Genomic DNA, 19,282 nt, shown 5'->3' on the forward strand with positions numbered 1-19,282 from the left:
GCCCTGCCGTGCGCCCAAACAGTGGTTTACCCCCACATATGAGGTATCAGCGTACTCAGGACAAATTGGACAACAACTTTCGTGGTTCAGTTTCTCCTTTTACCCTTGGGAAAATAAAAAAATTGTTGCTAAAAGATAATTTTTGTGACTAAAAAGTTAAATGTTCATTTTTTCCTTCCATGTTGCTTCTGCTGCTGTGAAGCACTTGAAGGGTTAATAAACTTCTTGAATGTGGTTTTGAGTACCTTGAGGGGTGCAGTTTTTAGAATGGTGTCACTTTTGGGTATTTTCAGCCATATAGACCCCTCAAACTGACTTCAAATGTGAGGTGGTCCCTAAAAAAAATGGTTTTGTAAATTTCGTTGTAAAAATGACAAATCGCTGGTCAAATCTTAACCCTTATAACTTCCTAACAAAAAAAAATTTTGTTTCCAAAATTGTGCTGATGTAAAGTAAACATGTGGGAAATGTTATTTATTAACTATTTTGTGTCACATATCTCTCTGGTTTAACAGAATAAAAATTCAAAATGTGAAAATTGCGAAATTTTCAAAATTTTCGCCAAATTTCCGTTTTTATCACAAATAAACACAGAATTTGTTGACCTAAATTTACCACTAACATGAAGCCCAATATGTCACGAAAAAACAATCTCAGAACAGCTAGGATCCATTGAAGCGTTCCTGAGTTATTACCTCATAAAGGGACACTGGTCAGAATTGCAAAAAACGGCAAGGTCTTTAAGGTCAAAATAGGCTGGGTCATGAAGGGGTTAAACCTGCTAAATCTGCAGGGGGTTGAATACTACTTGTAGGCATTGTAGGACAAGATAGGATAAGCAAAAAAGCTTTATTTTAAAGCGTTGTCTCAGTACAGACAATCCTTTTAACCCCTTAACCCCCTGAGCTTTTTTCGGTTTTGTCTTTCTGTTTTTCGCTCCCCTCCTTCCCAGAGCCATAACTTTTTTATTTTTCCGTCAATATGGCCATGTGCAGGCTTATCTTTTGTGGGATGAGTTGTACTTTTGGACAACACCATCAGTTTTACCATGTCATGTATTAGGAAACAGGAAAAAAAAATGCAAGTGCAGTGAAATTGCAAAAAAAGTGCAATCCCACGCTTGTTTTTTGTTTGGCTTTTTTTCTAGGTTCACTAAATGCTAAAACTGACCTGCCATTATGATTCTCCAGGTCATTACAAGTTCATAGATATCAAATATGTCTAGGTTCTTTTTTATCTAAGTGGTGAAAAAAATTACAAATGATACTAAAAAATAAAAAAATAAAGCGCTTCCATTTTCTGTGATCTCGGGTTGGGTGAGGGCTTATTTTTTGCTCCCCGAGCTGACTTTTTTAGTTATACAATTTTCGTGCAGATATGATCTTTTGATCGCCTGTTGTTGCATTTTAATCCAATGTCGTGGCAACCAAAAAAACGTAATTCTGGGGTTTTGACTTTTTTCTCCCTACGCCATTTAGCGATCAGGTTAATCCTTTTTTGTTGATAGATTGGGCGTTTCTGAATGCGCCGATATCGAATCTGTGTATGTTTGATTTTATTTTTATTGTTTTATTTTGAATGGGGCGAAAGGGAGGTGATTTGAACTTTTATTTTTTTTATATTTTTAAACAAATTTATTTAATTTTGCCATGCTTCAATAGTCTCCGTAGTAGACTAGAAGCTGGCATAGCCCGATTGGCTCTTCTACATAGAGGTGATGGTCAGATCGCCTCTATGTAGTAGAATTGCTGACTTACTATGAGGGCCGTCCACTGGGTGGTGCTCACAGCAGTCCGGCACTGACAACCATAGCGGTCTCCAGGAGACCTCAGGTTGTCATGCCGACACACCGGTGACCCGCAATCACATGATGTGGGTCACCGGTGTGTGTATTTCCAGCACGATTGCCAGAAGCGCCATTTAAATACCACTGCCAGCGTTTTACAGCTGTATTTAATAGCCGCAGGTGGATCACAATTTTCCCCGCGGCTATTGCGGGCACATGTCAGCTGTTCAAAACAACTGACATGTCCCCGGAAAGATGTGGTCAAAGAAAGGGATACCAACATCGGCGTACTATTACGCCCGATGTCGGAAAGGAGTTAATCCGAGATATAAAACATTGATCAGCTGACTATCTTCCTTATTTTCCTTTTAGGAATCTGTTATATTGACCTTTTCAATATTACTGAGTCTCTGGGAATACCAGAGATAGATTTTGTTGATGCTGTTGGTTTTTTTTTTTTTATCCAAAATACAGCTCTGGCAAAAATTAAGAGACCACCACATCAAAACCCTGTCATGGGCAGCCCAGTCTCCAGACCTGAACCCCATTGAAAACCTCTGGAATGTAATCAGGAAGATGATGGATAGTCACAAGCCATCAAACAAAGAAGAACTGCTTAAATTTTTGCACCAGAAGCATTGTGAAAGACTGGTGGAAAGCATGCCAAGACGCATGAAAGCTGTGATTAAAAATCATGGTTGTTCCACAAAATATTGATTTCTGAACTCTTCCTGAGTTAAAACATTAGCATTGTTGTTACTAAATGATTATGAACTTGTTTTTTTTGCATTATTTAAGGTCTGAAAGCACTGTTGTGTTTTTTTTATATTGACCATTTTTCTTTGTCAGAAGAAAAATACAAAATTTATTGCTTGGAATGTCGGAGACATGTTGTCAGAAGTTTATAGAATAAAATAACAATTTACGTTTCACTCAAAAATATACCAGACAAACTGAACATTTTACAGTGGTCTTTTAATTTTTGCCAGACCTGTATATACTGTAATTGTATTCAAAAATGGTTTATTTGAATAAATTCATACCTTTTTAATATCAAATTGGACATTGTTGCTCCATAGTTTCTTTTGGTATATTTTGGAGGGTCCCATTCTAATGTTGTGTCTGAGATCTATTCACTGGACTTTTGGTCCTCATGGCAGTCCACTAATGGTTTCCTATGTGGGTTTGTGTTATCTAGTCTGCACATCATGGTCTGAACTCAGATAATTAATTTTAGAAGTCTGAAATTTGCTTAAAGGGTTTTTGCGGTCTAAAATCTGTGCGACTGCAGACTGGTGAAACCTCACATTGTTCAGAGCATGCAATGCTCACTTTCTCCAGTTATCAGCGTACTCCCATCCAGAATCTAACTAAACTGTTTCCCACGCACTCAATGCATTGCTTGAGGCTGGAAACGGTCTTGTCGGATTCCAGCTGGGAGTATGCATATTGCATATTTGTGTTAAGATGACCTTTGTTCCTGATGCTAACAATCGAAGAATCATCACAGCGCGCAGTATGTGAATTTTCACAAGTCTACAGTTACAAAGTTACTGCAGATTTGTCATGTTAGACTGGACAACCCTTTAAGAAATATAGTTTAATTGTTTAATTGACATTTTTAACTTCTGTTCCATTCAGATGTTTGTGAAATAGTCTATTTAGGACCGGAAATTATATCGGGGACTGTGCAAAAGCGAGAAGCAGCCTTACTTCTGCAACATCAAGGGTTAAAATATCAAATGAGATATACAGAAATGGTATGTTATGTGTTATTTTTGTTTACAATAAAAATTGTTCTCAGATTGATGCTTCCCTATCCGTTGGCAATAAGAAATACCATTAGGCTTCTTCATTACAAAACAGAACTAGTAGCACATAGACAACTGATAATCAGATACAGAGCCTGGGACTATAAAGTTACTCTTGGTAGTCAAACCCCTCCAAGCCTCTTACAATTAACCCCCCCAACACCACCACCTCTACTACTACAGACCCTCATCAATATAAAATAGCTGGGCAGCAAATTCTGCTTTAATTTGGCACATTCCTGACCACTCACTTAACCCCTTCATGACATGGCGTTACCCTGTTTTGTTGCAAGCTTACATCTTTGTCGGCAGATCGTGGCTGTAACAGCCACAGGTGGAGCGAAGCTCTGCCCATGGCTATTAACCTGTCAAATACCACTGTCAATCTGTGAGAGTGGCATTTACAGCACACCGGCAGGGGGTCACTCTGTTCTATGCCCCCATTCACGTTCACTTGACATGATTGCAGGGTGCATATTGTTTGCCATGATGGTCAGGGGTCTGCTGAAGACCCATGTGCCTGTCATTGACTGTACTCTTATGAAAGCTAACCGATGGCTGGCGTTCATAGGAGACAGTTACTTTTGTTATACTATGGAATTGCATTGCTGTGTACAGCACAAGTTCCCCCGAGGGGACTAACAAATACAGCAATGTTTTAAAATTTAAAAAATTATAAAAAGTTCAAATCAGCAACCATTTCCTTAATACTTAAAAAAAAGTGCACATTTGATTTTGCGGTGTTCATAATAGTCTGACCTATGGCGTAACGAGAAAAAAATCACAACACCACAATTTAGATTTTTAGGCTGCCACACCACACAAAAAAATTTAATAAAAGGTATGGTAGTTTGTTAGACCCTGACAGCATTAGAAACAACAGGCTCTATAAAACTGTCACTTGATTTAATGCCTACAGTGAACATTGTAAAAAAAAATATATGTTTTTGCATCATACAGCCAAACAAAATGTGAAATAAAACACAATTAAAAAAAGTGTTATGTCAATGGAAAAGGTATCCCTAAAAGTCATCTTGTCCCACAAAAAACAATCTTCACCACTGACCACTTCAAAAATAAAATAGAATTAACTCTTTATTTCTTTCCCTACAAAATGTTTATTATGTAAGAGCACAAAAACCTAAAATGTTTACATAAATGTGATATCAGTGTAATCATACTAATGAGAAAAATAAAGCTGTGTTACCACTTTTGCCATACCATAAACAGTATAAAAACACACACACAAAAAAATAATTGCTGTTTTTTGTTCATGTTGCCTCTCAAAATAAGAATTGAAAGTGATTATAAAAGGTATGCACCCAAAATATTACTAATAAAAACTTCATCTGATCACGCAAAAAACATGCCCTCAAGCAGTATTGGTCTCATGCAGACGTGTTCTCCAAAAAGGCGGCGGAGATCCTTCCGCCCCATCGCCCCTATGACTGTCCTATTGATCTCTTGCCTGGTGCTGAGCCTCCCCGGGGTCGAGTCTATCCGCTATCTCTCCCGGAGACGGAGGCAATGTCACAGTACATCCAGGAAAATCTGGCAAGAGGATTCATTAGGAAGTCAGTGTCACCTGCTGGGGCAGGGTTCTTCTTCGTGCAGTATCCTTTGCCCTTGATATCTGAGCTCTTCGATAGGCTTCGGGGAGCAAGGGTATTTACTAAACTAGATCTGCGGGGTGCTTACAACCTGATTCGCATCCGTGAGGGGGACGAATGGAAGACGGCTTTTAACACCAGGGATGGGCACTATGAATATCTGGTGATGCCCTTCGGGCTCTGTAATGCCCCAGCCGTTTTCCAAGACTTTGTGAATGATATCTTCCGGGATATGCTTTCCACCTCGGTCGTAGTCTATCTGGATGATATTCTCATCTACTCTCCAGATATTGACTCCCACCGGAGAGATGTTTGCAAAGTCTTCGACCTCCTACGGGCAAACTCCCTCTATGCCAAGTTGGAGAAGTGTATGTTTGAGCAGGAGTCCTTACCTTTCCTAGGCTACATCATCTCTGCCCAGGGATTGGCTATGGATCCTGCCAAACTACAGGCTGTGATGGACTGGCAGGAACTCCATTCTCTTAAAGCGGTGCAGCGCTTTATGGGGTTCATTAATTATTATCGCCAGTTCATCCCGCACTTCTCAACTTTGGTAGCCCCCTTGGTTGCCCTCACCAAGAAGGGGGCGAATCCCAAATTGTGGTCTGAGGAGGTCTCCAAGGCCTTTAACTCTATAAAGTCACACTTCGCTAGCGCTCCCATCCTACATCGCCCCGATGTTGATAAGCCATTTATCATGGAGGTGGATGCCTCTTCTGTTGGTGCTGGAGCAGTCCTCTTCCAAAAGGATGCTCAAGGTCGGAAGCATCCTTGCTTCTTTTTCTCCAAGACCTTCTCACCAGCAGAGAGGAATTATTCCATCGGGGACAGGGAGTTGCTAGCCATGAAGTTGGCTTTCTCGGAGTGGAGACATCTCTTGGAGGGAGCACGTTTTCCCTTCCAAGTCTTCACAGACCATAAAAATTTGGTGTACCTGCAGACAGCCCAGCGGTTGAATTCTCGCCAGGCCAGATGGTCCTTATTCTTCTCCCGGTTTCATTTCAGCCTCCATTTTATTTCTGGGGAGAAGAACATTCGGGCCGACGCTCTCTCTCGCTCCGTTGTGTCATCTGCGGAGGAGGAGGAGGAGCCTCGGCTTATTGCCGGTTTCGCTAGAGTCTGTGCCCCCGGGCAAGACTTTTGTTCCATCCAGTTTGCGACCGGAAGTTCTCTCTTGGGCACACTCGTCCAGGGTGGGTGGACATTTTGGTACCAAAAGGACATTTGAGTTACTGGCGAGGACATACTGGTGGCCGTGATGTCGCAGAGTATGTTCGGGCGTGTGTCTCTTGCGCCAAGAACAAGACTCCTCGGCAACGGCCAGCTCGTTTGCTTTATCCTCTGCCGGTGGCGGACAGGTCCTGGGAGATGGTCGGGATGGACTTTGTGGTGGGCTTACCCAAGTCTCGTAACTGCACCATTATCTGGGTGATCACCGACCATTTTTCCAAAATGGTGCACTTGGTGCCTCTTCCACGGCTACCTTCTGCACGGGCGTTGGCTGTCTTGTTCATCAAACATATCTTTCGCCTACACGGTATGCCAGACAAAATTGTTAGTGACCGGGGTCCCCAGTTTGCGTCTCGATTCTGGAGAGAGCTTTGTCGTCTACTCAGTATTGAGTGAAATCTCTCTTCGGCATATCATCCCGAGACGAATGGGTTGGTAGAGAGGGCCAACCAGACCTTGGTCACATATTTATGACATTTTGTTTCTGCCAGGCAGGATGACTGGGCAGAGTTTGCACTTAACAATGCCGTAGCCGACTCCACCGGTCAGACTCCATTCCTCCTAAATTACGGCCAGCATCCGCGTGTTCCTGTGCCCATGCCTGTGTCTTCTGCTGACTCCAGGGTGGCAGACTGGGCTGTGGAGGCACGGGACATTTGGGACCGCACGCAGGATGCCATTCGGGCCTCCAAGGAGAGAATGAGGTCCTCCGCCGATGTTCATCGGCGCCACGCTCCGACCTTTGCTCCTGGCGACTTGGTGTGGCTCTCCGCCCGTAACATCAGGCTGCGAGTTGAGTCCACTAAGTTTGCTCCTCGCTACTTGGGTCCCTTCAAGGTTCTCGAATGGGTTAATCCTGTGGTCTACCGTTTGGCTCTTCCTCCACGCTTGGGTATCACCGACACCTTTCATGTGTCCCTCTTGAAACCCGTATACATGTCCCGGTTTTCCGAGTCATCTGCCGGGACATCGGGTTCGTCTACGGACGATTACGAGGTGAACGCTATTTTGGGGTGCAAGGTGGTACGCGGCAAAAAGTTCTATCTGGTGGATTGGAAGGGTTATGGCCCAGAGGACAGGTCATGGGAGCCTGCTGAAAACATTCGGGCCCCACAGCTCATTGCTGCCTTCGAGCGTAGCGAGGCCCAAGGAGGGGGGGCCCTAGGAGGGGGGGGGGTAATGTTAGGTCTCGAGTTCCCGCTTCTGCACAGGGGGAATCTCAAGCCATCTCCGCTGCGGTCTTCCATTCTTATCCAGCCGCAGTGGAGTCTGCTCAGCAAGGACGTCGGTCCCAGCGTCTTGCTCAGTCTCACTCTGTACAGAGAGTTACTGCTGCTTCTTCAGCTTCTGCCATTAAAGCCAGTGCTGGTCAGCAGCGAGCGGACTTCTCTGGAACTAAGTCCTTGTCTGCACACACTGAGCATGCCCAGGGCAAGATCTCCCGTTGGAGATCGAGGGTCATGTGCTCAGGCTCTGCAGCACATTCCATTGGTCCTCTTGGCAGGTCTTGGAAGGGCAAAGTTTCTGTGGCCACTTCCTGTGCTGCAACTATATAAACTGCGCATGACCGCACGGCCATGCGCTAGTGTACAATTGTTAATGTGTGTATGTTGTGAGTGCAAGTCGTCCTTGGATACCCCTACCCTATTGAATGTCTGTTCGCGGAAGGTGTATGGTTGCTATCTAGCGCCCGACTTATCCTACATCACGAATCACACATTACAGCGTCCAGTTGCTGTGACCGCCGGTACGGCGCCGTGCACTTCCTCTGTGCTTTCCTTACCCAAGCCTGGGTGGTTAGTGGCGTTTGTCAGTGCGGCACCGCATGCACTCTTGTGCCTTAATATTGTTATTGAGTTTCCTTACACACCCAGTTGTGGTGTTGTGCCAGCAAGGGTCTAATCGGACTTCAATCCTAGTTGGGGTTGAGTTCGCTGACTACTTGCTCGCGCTCTATGTGCGGTACCGCGGTCCTGTGACACAACAGGATCGCTTCCTTCACGCTGGGTGAAGTTTAACCCACGTGTGTATACTTATGAGTACCGCCATATAGTCCGTCATTACTTGGCAGCAGGTTCCATCTCTGCACGGTGGACCCCGGGCTGCGAACGCACCATACTCTATCTGTCTTATCATTTGGTGCGTTCCGCAAGCCCTAACAATGTGTTGGCAGAAAAATGGAAAAATTATAGCTTTCAAAATATGGTCATGAAAAAACTACTTTAGTCTGATCTAGTAGCAAAACCTGAATGTAGAAAAAGCAAAAAGACATAATGTAAATCTGTTTTTGCTGTAATCGTACTGACCTGAGAAATAAAGCTGACTTATTACTTATACCACACGGTGAATAGTATAAAAAAAATGGTAAAAAGCAATTCTTGACGTTCTGTTGTTGTTGATTTGTTCAATTTGCCTCCCAAAAATCGCAATAAGGCTTGGTAAAAATTTATCTTGCACTGAGTGTTTTCATCGGGATTTACTTATAAATGACTGAAATCCGTGATTAAGACAAAACCCTGATGGAAGATTCCATATAATGAGGCAAAGGGAGTTAATCTGGCCAATGACCAGTGGTGTCCATCTTTGTAGGCATGCACAAAAGTACGGTAGGCCAGTTTTGTGCAAAACTGAAATGAGGGACACCACCAAACAGAGGTCACACAGAGTTCAGAGTATCTCTGCTGCCTCATTAGCGAATTGATCCATCAGGGGTTTCATCCAAATAATGTATTTTGTAGATTTAGATGGAAATTCCAATGTAAGTGCTCAGCGTATATCACAAGATAAATGTGAACTGATTCAAAATGTTTTGTATGTGATGTACCCCAAAATGCCACCAATTAAAGCTTCAACTTAGCCCTGTAACATCAGTCTGAGTCTACAAGATCAAAAAGATTATATCCTACAAAAGCAACGGAGTTGTAGTCCAAAAAAGTATTTTAAAACGAGTTTATTTAACCCCTTAGTGACAGAGCCAATTTGGTACTTAATGACCGAGCCAATTTTTACAATTCTGACCACTGTCACTTTATGAGGTTATAACTCTGGAACGCTTTAATGGATCCTGCTGATTATGAGATTTTTTTTTCGTGACATATTGTACTGCATGTTAGTGGTAATATTTCTTCGATATTACTTGCGATTATTTATGAAAAAAACAGAAATATGGTGAAAATTTTTAAAATTTTGCAATTTTCAAACTTTGTATTTTTATGCTCTTAAATCAGAGAGATATGTCACGAAAAGTAGTTAATAAATAACATTTTCCACATGTCTATTTTACAGGAGCACAATTTTTGAAACAAAATTTTTTTTGTTAGGGAGTTATAAGGGTTAAAAGTTGACCAGCAATTTCTCATTTTTACAACACCATTTTTTTTTAGGGACAACATCACATTTGAAGTCATTTTGAGGGGTCTATATGATAGAAAATAACCAAGTGTGACACGATTCTAAAAACTGCACCCCTCAAGGTTCTCAAAACCACATTCAAGAAGTTTATTAACCCTTTACGTGCTTCACAGGAACTGAAACAATGTGGAAGGAAAAAATGAACATTTAACTTTTTTTTGCAAACATTTTAATTCAGAACCATTTTTTTTATTTTCATATGTGTAAAAGCATAAATGTAACCCTAAATTTTGTTATGCAATTTCTCCTGAACACGCCAATACCCTATATGTGGGGGCAAACCACTTTTTGGGCGCACCGCAGAACTTGGAAGTGAAGGAGCGCCGTTTGACTTTTTCAATGCAGAATTGGCTGGAATTGAGATCGGACGCCATGTCACGTTTAGAGAGCCCCTGATGTGCCTAAACAGTGGAAACCCCCCACAAGTGACACCATTTTGGAAACTAGACCCCTTAAGGAACTTATCTAGATGTGTGGTGAGCACTTTGAACCCCCAAGTGCTTCACAGAAGTTTATAACGTAGAGCTGTGAAAATAAAAAATCGCATTTGTTTACACAAAAATGATCTTTTCGCCCACAAATTCTTATTTTCACAAGGGTAACAGGAGAAATTAGACAAAAGTTGTTGTGCAATTTCTCCTGAATACGTCGATACCCCATATGTGGGGGTAACCCACTTTTTGGGCGCACCGCAGAGCTTGGAAGTGAAGGAGCGCCTTTTGACTTTTTCAATGCAGAATTGGCTGGAATTGAGATCGGACGCCATGTCGCGTTTGGAGAGCCCCTGATGTGCCTAAACAGTAGAAACGCTCCACAAGTGACCCCATTTTGGAAACTAGACCCCCCATGGAACTTATCTAGATGTGTGGTGAGAACTTTGAATGCCCAAGTGCTTCACAGAAGTTTAGAATGCAGAGTTGAGAAAATAAAAAATATTTTTTTCCACAAAAAAGATATTGTAGTCCCCAAGTTTTTATTTTCACAAGGGTAACAGGAGAAATTGAACAGCAATAGTTGTTGTCCAATTTATCCCGAGTTCGCTGATGCCCCATATGTGGGGGTAACCCACTGTTTGGGCGCACGGCAGAGCTCGGAAAGCTAGGAGCGCCGTTTTGGAATGCAGACTTAGATAGAATGGTCTGTGGGCGTTATGTTGCGTTTGCAGAGCCCCTGATGTACCTAAACAGTAGTAACCCCCCACAAGTGACCCCATTTTGGAAACTAGACCCCCCCAAGGAACTTATATAGATGTGTGGTGAGAACATTGAATGCCCAAGTGCTTCACAGAAGTTTATAATGCAGAGTCATGAAAATAAAAAATATTTTTTTTTCCACAAAAAAGATTTTGTAGCCCCCAAGTTTTTATTTTCACAAGGGTAACAGGAAAAATTGGAACCCAAAAGTTGTTTTCCAATTTATCCCGAGTACGCTGATGCCCCATATGTGGGGGTAACCCACTGTTTGGGCGCACGGCAGAGCTCAGAAGGGAGGGAGCACCATTTGACGTTTTGAGCGCAAAATTGGCTGTCGTGTTTGGAGACCCCCTTATGTACCTAAACAGTGGAAACCCCCCAATTCTAACTTCAACCCTAACCCCAACACAACCCTAACCCTAATCCCAACCCGATCCATATTCCTAATCACAACCCTAACGATAATCACAACCCTTACCCCAAAACAACCCTAATGTCAACCCTAACCATAACCCTAATCAAAACCCTAAATCCAACACACCCCTAATCCTAATCTCAACCCTAACCTCAAACCTAACCCTAATCCCAATACACCCCTAATACCAACCCTAACCTTAACCCTAATCCCAAACCTATCCCTAATCCCAAGCATAACCCTAATGCCAACCCTAACCTTAATACCAACCTTAATCCAAACCCTAACCCTATTCCCAACTCTAACCCAAACTTTAGCCGCAACCCTAGCCCTAACTTTTGCCGCAACCCTAGCCCTAACTTTAGCTCCAACCCTAGCCCTCACCCTAAATTTAGCCCCAACCCTAACCCTAACTTTAGTTCCAACCCTAACCCTAGCCCTAACTTTAGCCCCAACCCTAACCCTAGCCCTAAGGCTACTTTCACACTTGCGTCGTTTGGCATCCGTCGCAATCCATCGTTTTGGACAAAAAACGGATCCTGCAAATGTGCCCGCAGGATGCGTTTTTTGCCCATAGACTTGTATTGCCGACGGATCGCGACGTGCACTGGATCAGTTGTGTTTTGGCGGACCGTCGGCACAAAAAATCGTTCAATGTAACGTTTTTTTGTATGTCGCGTCCTCCATTTCCGACCGCGCATGCGTGGCCGTAACTCCGCCCCCTCCTCCCCAGGACATAGATTGGGCAGCGGATGCGTTGAAAAACTGCATCCGCTGCCCATGTTGTGCACAATTTTCACAACGTGCGTCGGTATGTCGGGCCGACGCATTGCGACGGCCTCGTACCGACGCAAGTGTGAAAGAAGCCTAACCCTAAATTTAGCCCCAACCCTAACCCTATATTTAGTCCTAACCCTAACCCTAAATTTAGCCCCAACCCTGACCCTAACCCTAACCCTAGCCCTAACCCTAGCCCTAACCCTAGCCCTAACCCTAATTTTAGCCCCAACTGCTTTCTCCTGCCGGCCGGCAGATGGTGACAGATGGCGGGCGCACTGCGCATGCGCCTGCCATTTTGTTTCCAAAAGAAGATGCCAGCGGCCAGGAGAAGAAGCAGGAGGACCCAGGGACACCGGTAAGTATAATAGGGTCCCCGAATCCCCCTATTTCTCTGTCCTCTGATGTGCGATCACATCAGAGGACAGAGAATTACACACCACTTTTTTTGGGTTTTTTTTGCGATCGCCGGTAAACAGTTAATTATTATTATAACCGACCCCGATCATGTTCTTTGGGGTCTCGGCTACCCCCGGAAGCCGAGACCCCAAAGATCCTCCCGGTGCCGGCCGGCGGGCACACTGCGCATGCGCCCGCCATTTTTTTGCCGGACAAAGATGGCGGCGCCCATCGGGAGCCATGAGTAGCAACGGGGGAGACAGGTGAGTATCGGGGGGCTATCGGGGACAGAGAAATTAAAAGGGAAATCGCGTTTTTTTTGGTTTTTTTTGCTATCGCCGGTAAACGGTTAATTAACGGCGATCGCAAAAGCGGGGTGTTAGGTGTCGAGTTCCCGCCTCTGCACAGGGGGAATCTCGAACCATCTCTGCTGCGGTCTCCCATTCTTCTCCAGCCACGGTGGAGTCTGCTCAGCGCAGACGTCGGTCCCAGCGTCTTGCTCAGTCTCACTCTGTGCGTAGGGTTACTGCTGCTTTTCCAGCTTCTGCCATTGAAGCCAGTGCTGGGCAGCGGCGAGCAGATGCTTCTGGGGCTAAGTCCTACTTTGCACACAATGAGCATGCCCAGGGCAAGATCTCTCAGTGGAGATCTAGGGTCACATGCTCTGGTACTGCAGCAATTCCATTGGTCCTTCTTTGAAGGGTCCTGTACGTGCTGCAGCTATTTAAGGCTCGCATGGCCGCACGGCCATGCGCTAGTGTACATTTGTAAACGTGTGTGTGTTGTGAGTGAAAGTCGCTCTTTAAATAACCCTCCCTATTGGATGACTGTTCGCGGAAGGTGTATGTTTGATATGTACATAGCAGAATAGATATAATCTCATTCCAAAGAAAAAGCTGTGAAAGGCCACAAGATGGGATAAAAAAAAGTTCCAACACTGGCACACTCATGCAATCCTATATCACACTCAACCCTAGGAGGCATAACACAACACATAAACATCATTCCATGGAGCCATAATGATCATACATACACAATAATGAAAAAGGAAATAGATGTATAAATAACTTTATTATAATCCATATGATTAAAAACATGAAGCAATAAGAACCTGAAGATATACCCCATATATAACATTGCACAGCACCCATTATACGGCCTCACCATGTAAAATAAAAATAGCCCATGGAAAATGACAGTGTTGGAGATGAAAAAACATGTGTCATCCACAAGAAGAGAGGAAACACAAGGGAAATGTTAATCCAAGGACCTAAGAAGTTATGTGCCTGAACCCAAAAAGGGGGGCCCCATGAGTCCGCTCTGGAGGGAATCGTGAACCTCATATAGAGGTCAAGCTCAACCTGATAAAGCTTGCCCAGATAGTAAACACAAAGGGGAAACGGCCTGAAGTACCAAACAATTATGGCCAGATGAATGAAGGACCATAGATCAACCCAAAGTGAAATGAGTAGAAACGGCTGCCATCTTGGAATGTCGAATAGCCATCGATCATGTAGTTGAACAGGACAAAATGGTGAATTAAGTTGTCCAAAGTAATTTCCACCCGTAAGGTTGGGCATCCGCATGGGATAGATATAAAGTCCAAATGAAGGTCCCCGGACCATATAGACATCACCTAAAAACAAGGGGGAAATAGGGAGGTAAGTAAATTAACTCAGAAAACCGGTGAATAACAGCTCCTCATTAAGCCCCGCCGGGGCCACCGAACCCAACTGGAAAATCCATTGGGCCTCAGTCCTGAGAAGCTGAGGTTTAATGGGACCACCCCTATTAGAGCAATAAATCCTGTCCAAACCTACCACCTGTGTGTTCGAAATACGGCCTGAATGGTGGGCCAGAAAATGTGCAGCCACTGGAATAAGCGTTCTACCCTTAGCCAGATCATTAGAGGCCACATGAATGGTGGAAAAATGTTTCTGCACCCTGTGCCGTAGCTCCTGCGTGGTTTGACCCACATATACAAGGCGCCAGGGACATATAAGGGCGTAGACAACGCATGAGGTCTTACAATTAATGTAGGAGCGTAATTTATGTCATCTGCCATCTAGGAGATTGATGAAAAAAATCCCTAGTCGTCACTATATGGGAGCACACATTACAGTCACCACATGCAAAAGAGCCATGAAGTCTGATTCTCGGAGTGGAGACATCTCTTGGAGGGAGCTCGTTTTCCCTTCCAAGTCTTCACAGATCACAAAAATTTGGTGTACCTGCAGACAGCCCAGCGGTTAAATTCTCGCCAGGCCAGATGGTCCTTGTTCTTCTCCCGGTTTCATTTCACCCTCCATTTTCTTTCTGGGCAGAAGAACATTTGGGCCGACGCTCTCTCTCGCTCTGTTGTGGATGGATACCATGCTTGGCATAGGTGGCTTTCCTTCATAGGATGCTGCCCTTCCCGTGGTTGTTCCTTCCCGGGGAAAGGCCTGGCTATTCACTGCTTGCGTCGAGAAACACGTGATGGTGTCTCCGCAGCTTCTTTACTTGCATCTGCATATTTCCCATAAGGGATGGGGGCAGTGTTCTGGAATCACTGCGTTGAGAAACACGTGATGGTGTCTCCGCGGTGTTGGATGTTTTGGTCTCCCCGAGGCCAATCATCTGTGCCTTTATAGCCTTTTTACTAGGCACTGCTCCTAATAGCCAGATTCCTACTCCACACTGATGAGGGGCAAAAACCCCGAAACAGCTGTCTGTGGATGGATACCATGCTTGGCATAGGTGGCTTTCCTTCATAGGATGCTGCCCTTCCCGTGGTTGTTCCTTCCCGGGGAAAGGCCTGGCTATTCACTGCTTGCGTCGAGAAACACGTGATGGTGTCTCCGCAGCTTCTTTACTTGCATCTGCATATTTCCCATAAGGGATGGGGGCAGTGTTCTGGAATCACTGCGTTGAGAAACACGTGATGGTGTCTCCGCGGTGTTGGATGTTTTGGTCTCCCGGAGGCCAATCATCTGTGCCTTTATAGCCTTTTTACTAGGCACTGCTCCTAATAGCCAGATTCCTACTCCACACTGATGAGGGGCAAAAACCCCGAAACAGCTGTCTGTGGATGGATACCATGCTTGGCATAGGTGGCTTTCCTTCATAGGATGCTGCCCTTCCCGTGGTTGTTCCTTCCCAGGGAAAGGCCTGGCTATTCACTGCTTGCGTCGAGAAACACGTGATGGTGTCTCCGCAGCTTCTTTACTTGCCTCTCGCTCTGTTGTGTCATCTGTGGAGGAGGAGGAGCCTCGGCCTATTGTCCCTTCAGAGAGCCTGAGAACGGTGGCTCCGGTTTCGCTAGAGTCTGTGCCCCCAGGCAAGACTTTCGTTCCATCTAATTTGCGACCGGAGGTTCTCTCTTGGGCTCACTCGTACATGGTGGGTGGACACTTTGGGACCAAGAGGACATCTGAGCTCTTGGCGAGGACGTACTGGTGGCCGCATATGGCTCGTGACGTCGCAGAATATGTTCGGGCATGTGTTTCCTGCGCCAAGAACAAGTCTCCTCGGCAACGGCCAGCTGGGTTGCTTTAGCCCATGCCGGTGGCAGACAGGCCCTGGGAAATGGTCGGGATGGATTTTGTGGTGGGCTTACCCAAGTCTCGTAACTGCACCATTATCTGGGTGATAACCGACCATTTTTCCAAAATGGTGCACTTGGTGCCTCTTCCACGGCTACCTTCTGCACAGGCTCTGGCTGTGTTGTTCATCAAGCATATCTTTCGCCTACACGGTATGCCAGACAAAATTGTTAGTGACCGGGGTCCCCAGTTTGCGTCTCGATTCTGGAGAGAGCTTTGTCGTCTACTCAGTATTAAGTTGAATCTCTCTTCGGCATATCATCCCGAGACGAATGGGTTGGTAGAGAGGGCCAACCAGACCCTGGTCACATATTTGCGACATTTTGTTTCTGCCAGGCAGGATGACTGAGCATCCTTGCTACCGTGGGCAGAGTTTGCACTTAACGCCGTAGCCGACTCCACCGGTCAGACTCCATTCCTCCTAAATTACGGCCAGCATCTGCGTGTCCCTGTGCCCATGCCAGTGTCTTCCGCCAACCCCAGGGTGGCAGACTGGGCTGTGGAGGCACGGGACATTTGGGACCGCACTCAGGATGCCATTTGGGCCTCCAAGGAGAGAATGAGGTCCTTCGCCGATGAGCCCCACTCCGACCTTTGCTCCTGGCGACTTAGTGTGGCTCTCCGCCCGCAACATCAGGCTGCGTGTTGAGTCCACTAAGTTTGCACCTTGCTACTTGCGTCCCTTCAAGGGCCTCAAACAGGTTAAAGGGACACTGTCACCTGGATTTGGAGGGAACAATCTTCAGCCATGGAGGCGGGGTTTTTGGGTTTTTGATTCACCCTTTCCTTACCCGCTGGCTGCATGCTGGCTGCAATATTGGATTGAAGTTCATTCTCTGTCCTCCGTAGTACATGCCTGCGCTGTGCAAGATTGCCTTGTACAGGCATGTACTACGGAGGACAGAGAATGAACTTCAATCCAATATTGCAGCCAGCATGCAGCCGGCGGGTAAGGAAAGAGTGAATCAAACACCCAAAAACCCCGCCTCCATGGCTGAAGATTGTTCCCTCCAAATCCAGGTGACAGTGTCCCTTTAATCCTGTGGTCTACCGTCTGGCCCTTCCTCCACGCCTGGGTATCACCGACACCTTTCATGTGTCCCTCTTGAAACCCGTATACATGTCCCAGTTTTCTGAGTCATCTGCCGGGACATCGGGTTCGTCTACAGACGATCACGAGGTGAACGCTATTTTGGGGTGCAAGGTGGTACATGGCAAAAAATTCTATTTGGTGGATTGGAAGGGTTATGGCCCAAAGGACGGGTCCTGGGAGCCTGCTGAACACATTCGAGCTCCACAGCTCATTGCTGCCTTCAAGTGTAGTGAGGTCCAAGGGGGGGGGCCGGGTAATTATGGGTGTCGAGTTCCCGCCTCTGCACAGGGGGAATCTCGAACCATCTCTGCTGCGGTCTCCCATTCTTCTCCAGCCGCAGTGGAGTCTGCTCAGCGCAGACGTCGGTCCCAGCGTCTTGCTCAGTCTCACTCTGTGCGTAGGGTTACTGCTGCTTTTCCAGCTTCTGCCATTGAAGCCAGTGCTGGGCAGCGGCGAGCAGATGCTTCTGGGGCTAAGTCCTACTTTGCACACAATGAGCATGCCCAGGGCAAGATCTCTCAGTGGAGATCTAGGGTCACATGCTCTGGTACTGCAGCAATTCCATTGGTCCTTCTTTGAAGGGTCCTGTACGTGCTGCAGCTATTTAAGGCTCGCATGGCCGCACGGCCATGCGCTAGTGTACATTTGTAAACGTGTGTGTGTTGTGAGTGAAAGTCGCTCTTTAAATAACCCTCCCTATTGGATGACTGTTCGCGGAAGGTGTATGTTTGCTATCTAGCGCCCGACTTATCCAACAGCACGTTACACACTAATACAGCGTCTAGTTGCTGTGTCCGCCAGTGCGGCGCCGTGCGCTTTCACAATGCTTTCCTGACCCAAGCCTGGGTGGTTAGTGGCGTTAGTGGCTGAAGACACAAAAGAGAATAGTAAAACCAAAAACACTCAGTTTGAAAAAAATCGCAGTAATCCGCAAGTGCTAGTAAAAGATGTAAAAAACAGGGTATTTGGTTGATACGTTTTTTGCAAAAAATGTATACTAAGCTGCTCTACCAAACTTCACGGTATACCCATATCAGAGCAGTCCTAACTAATGTATGCAATCCCTATCTGATGTATTTAAAAACCTGATCATCTGTATATTACCTGTGTGAACAGGGTTCAGAGAGGAAAAATCCATGTGTGCATACAGAGTAGAACAGCTTTTGTGCAGATAGCCCAAGAGGAGTGGTGGAACTCCGCAGTCTTGTAGACACAAGAGAACAATTATGGAAACAGGAACACATGGGCTACTTGCACAGTGAACAAGTCTGTATGATCATGTTCACACACCACCAAGAAACCTGAAGACACAAAAGAGAATAGTAAAACCAAAAACACTCAGTTTGAAAAAAATCGCAGTAATCCGTAAGTGCTAGTAAAAGATGTAAAAAACAGGGTATTTGGTTGATACGTTTTTTGCAAAAAATGTATACTAAGCTGCTCTACCAAACTTCACGGTATACCCATATCAGAGCAGTCCTAACTAATGTATGCAATCCCTCCCTATTGGATGACTGTTCGCGGAAGGTGTATGTTTGCTATCTAGCGCCCGACTTATCCAACAGCACGTTACACACTAATACAGCGTCTAGTTGCTGTGTCCGCCAGTGCGGCGCCGTGCGCTTTCACAACGCTTTCCTGACCCAAGCCTGGGTGGTTAGTGGCGTCCGCCAGTGCGGCACCGCACGCACTCTTGTGCATTCCTTTGTTATTATTTTGGTTACGCTGACACCCCAGTTGCGGTGTCGACCGCAAGAAGTCTTCACAGACTCAGATCCCAAGTCTTTGGACTGAGCTCGGAGACTCCTTGCTTGTGCTCTTGTGTGCGGTACCGCGGCCCTGTGACTTAACAGGGTTCGCTTCCTTCACACAGGGTGAAGTTAACCCGTGTGTATTCACATTGTACCGCCATATAGTCCATCATTACTTGGCAGCAGGTTCCATCTCTGCACGGTGGACCCCGGGCTGCGAAC

General features: G+C 45.6%; 1 protein-coding gene across 3 annotated transcripts in view; it reads left to right on the forward strand.

The window, feature by feature from the left end:
- Positions 1-19,282, forward strand: part of LOC138675854 (uncharacterized) — a 204,780-nt gene that overhangs the window by 93,521 nt on the left and 91,977 nt on the right. For all 3 annotated transcript variants that reach the window (XM_069764440.1, XM_069764449.1, XM_069764459.1), the window contains one exon: positions 3,428-3,546. In XM_069764440.1, the coding sequence (XP_069620541.1) occupies positions 3,428-3,546 (119 nt within the window). The remainder of the gene's footprint in view (positions 1-3,427; positions 3,547-19,282) is intronic.

Source organism: Ranitomeya imitator, chromosome 1, assembly GCF_032444005.1.
Source record: "Ranitomeya imitator isolate aRanImi1 chromosome 1, aRanImi1.pri, whole genome shotgun sequence".
Taxonomy (NCBI): domain Eukaryota; kingdom Metazoa; phylum Chordata; class Amphibia; order Anura; family Dendrobatidae; genus Ranitomeya; species Ranitomeya imitator.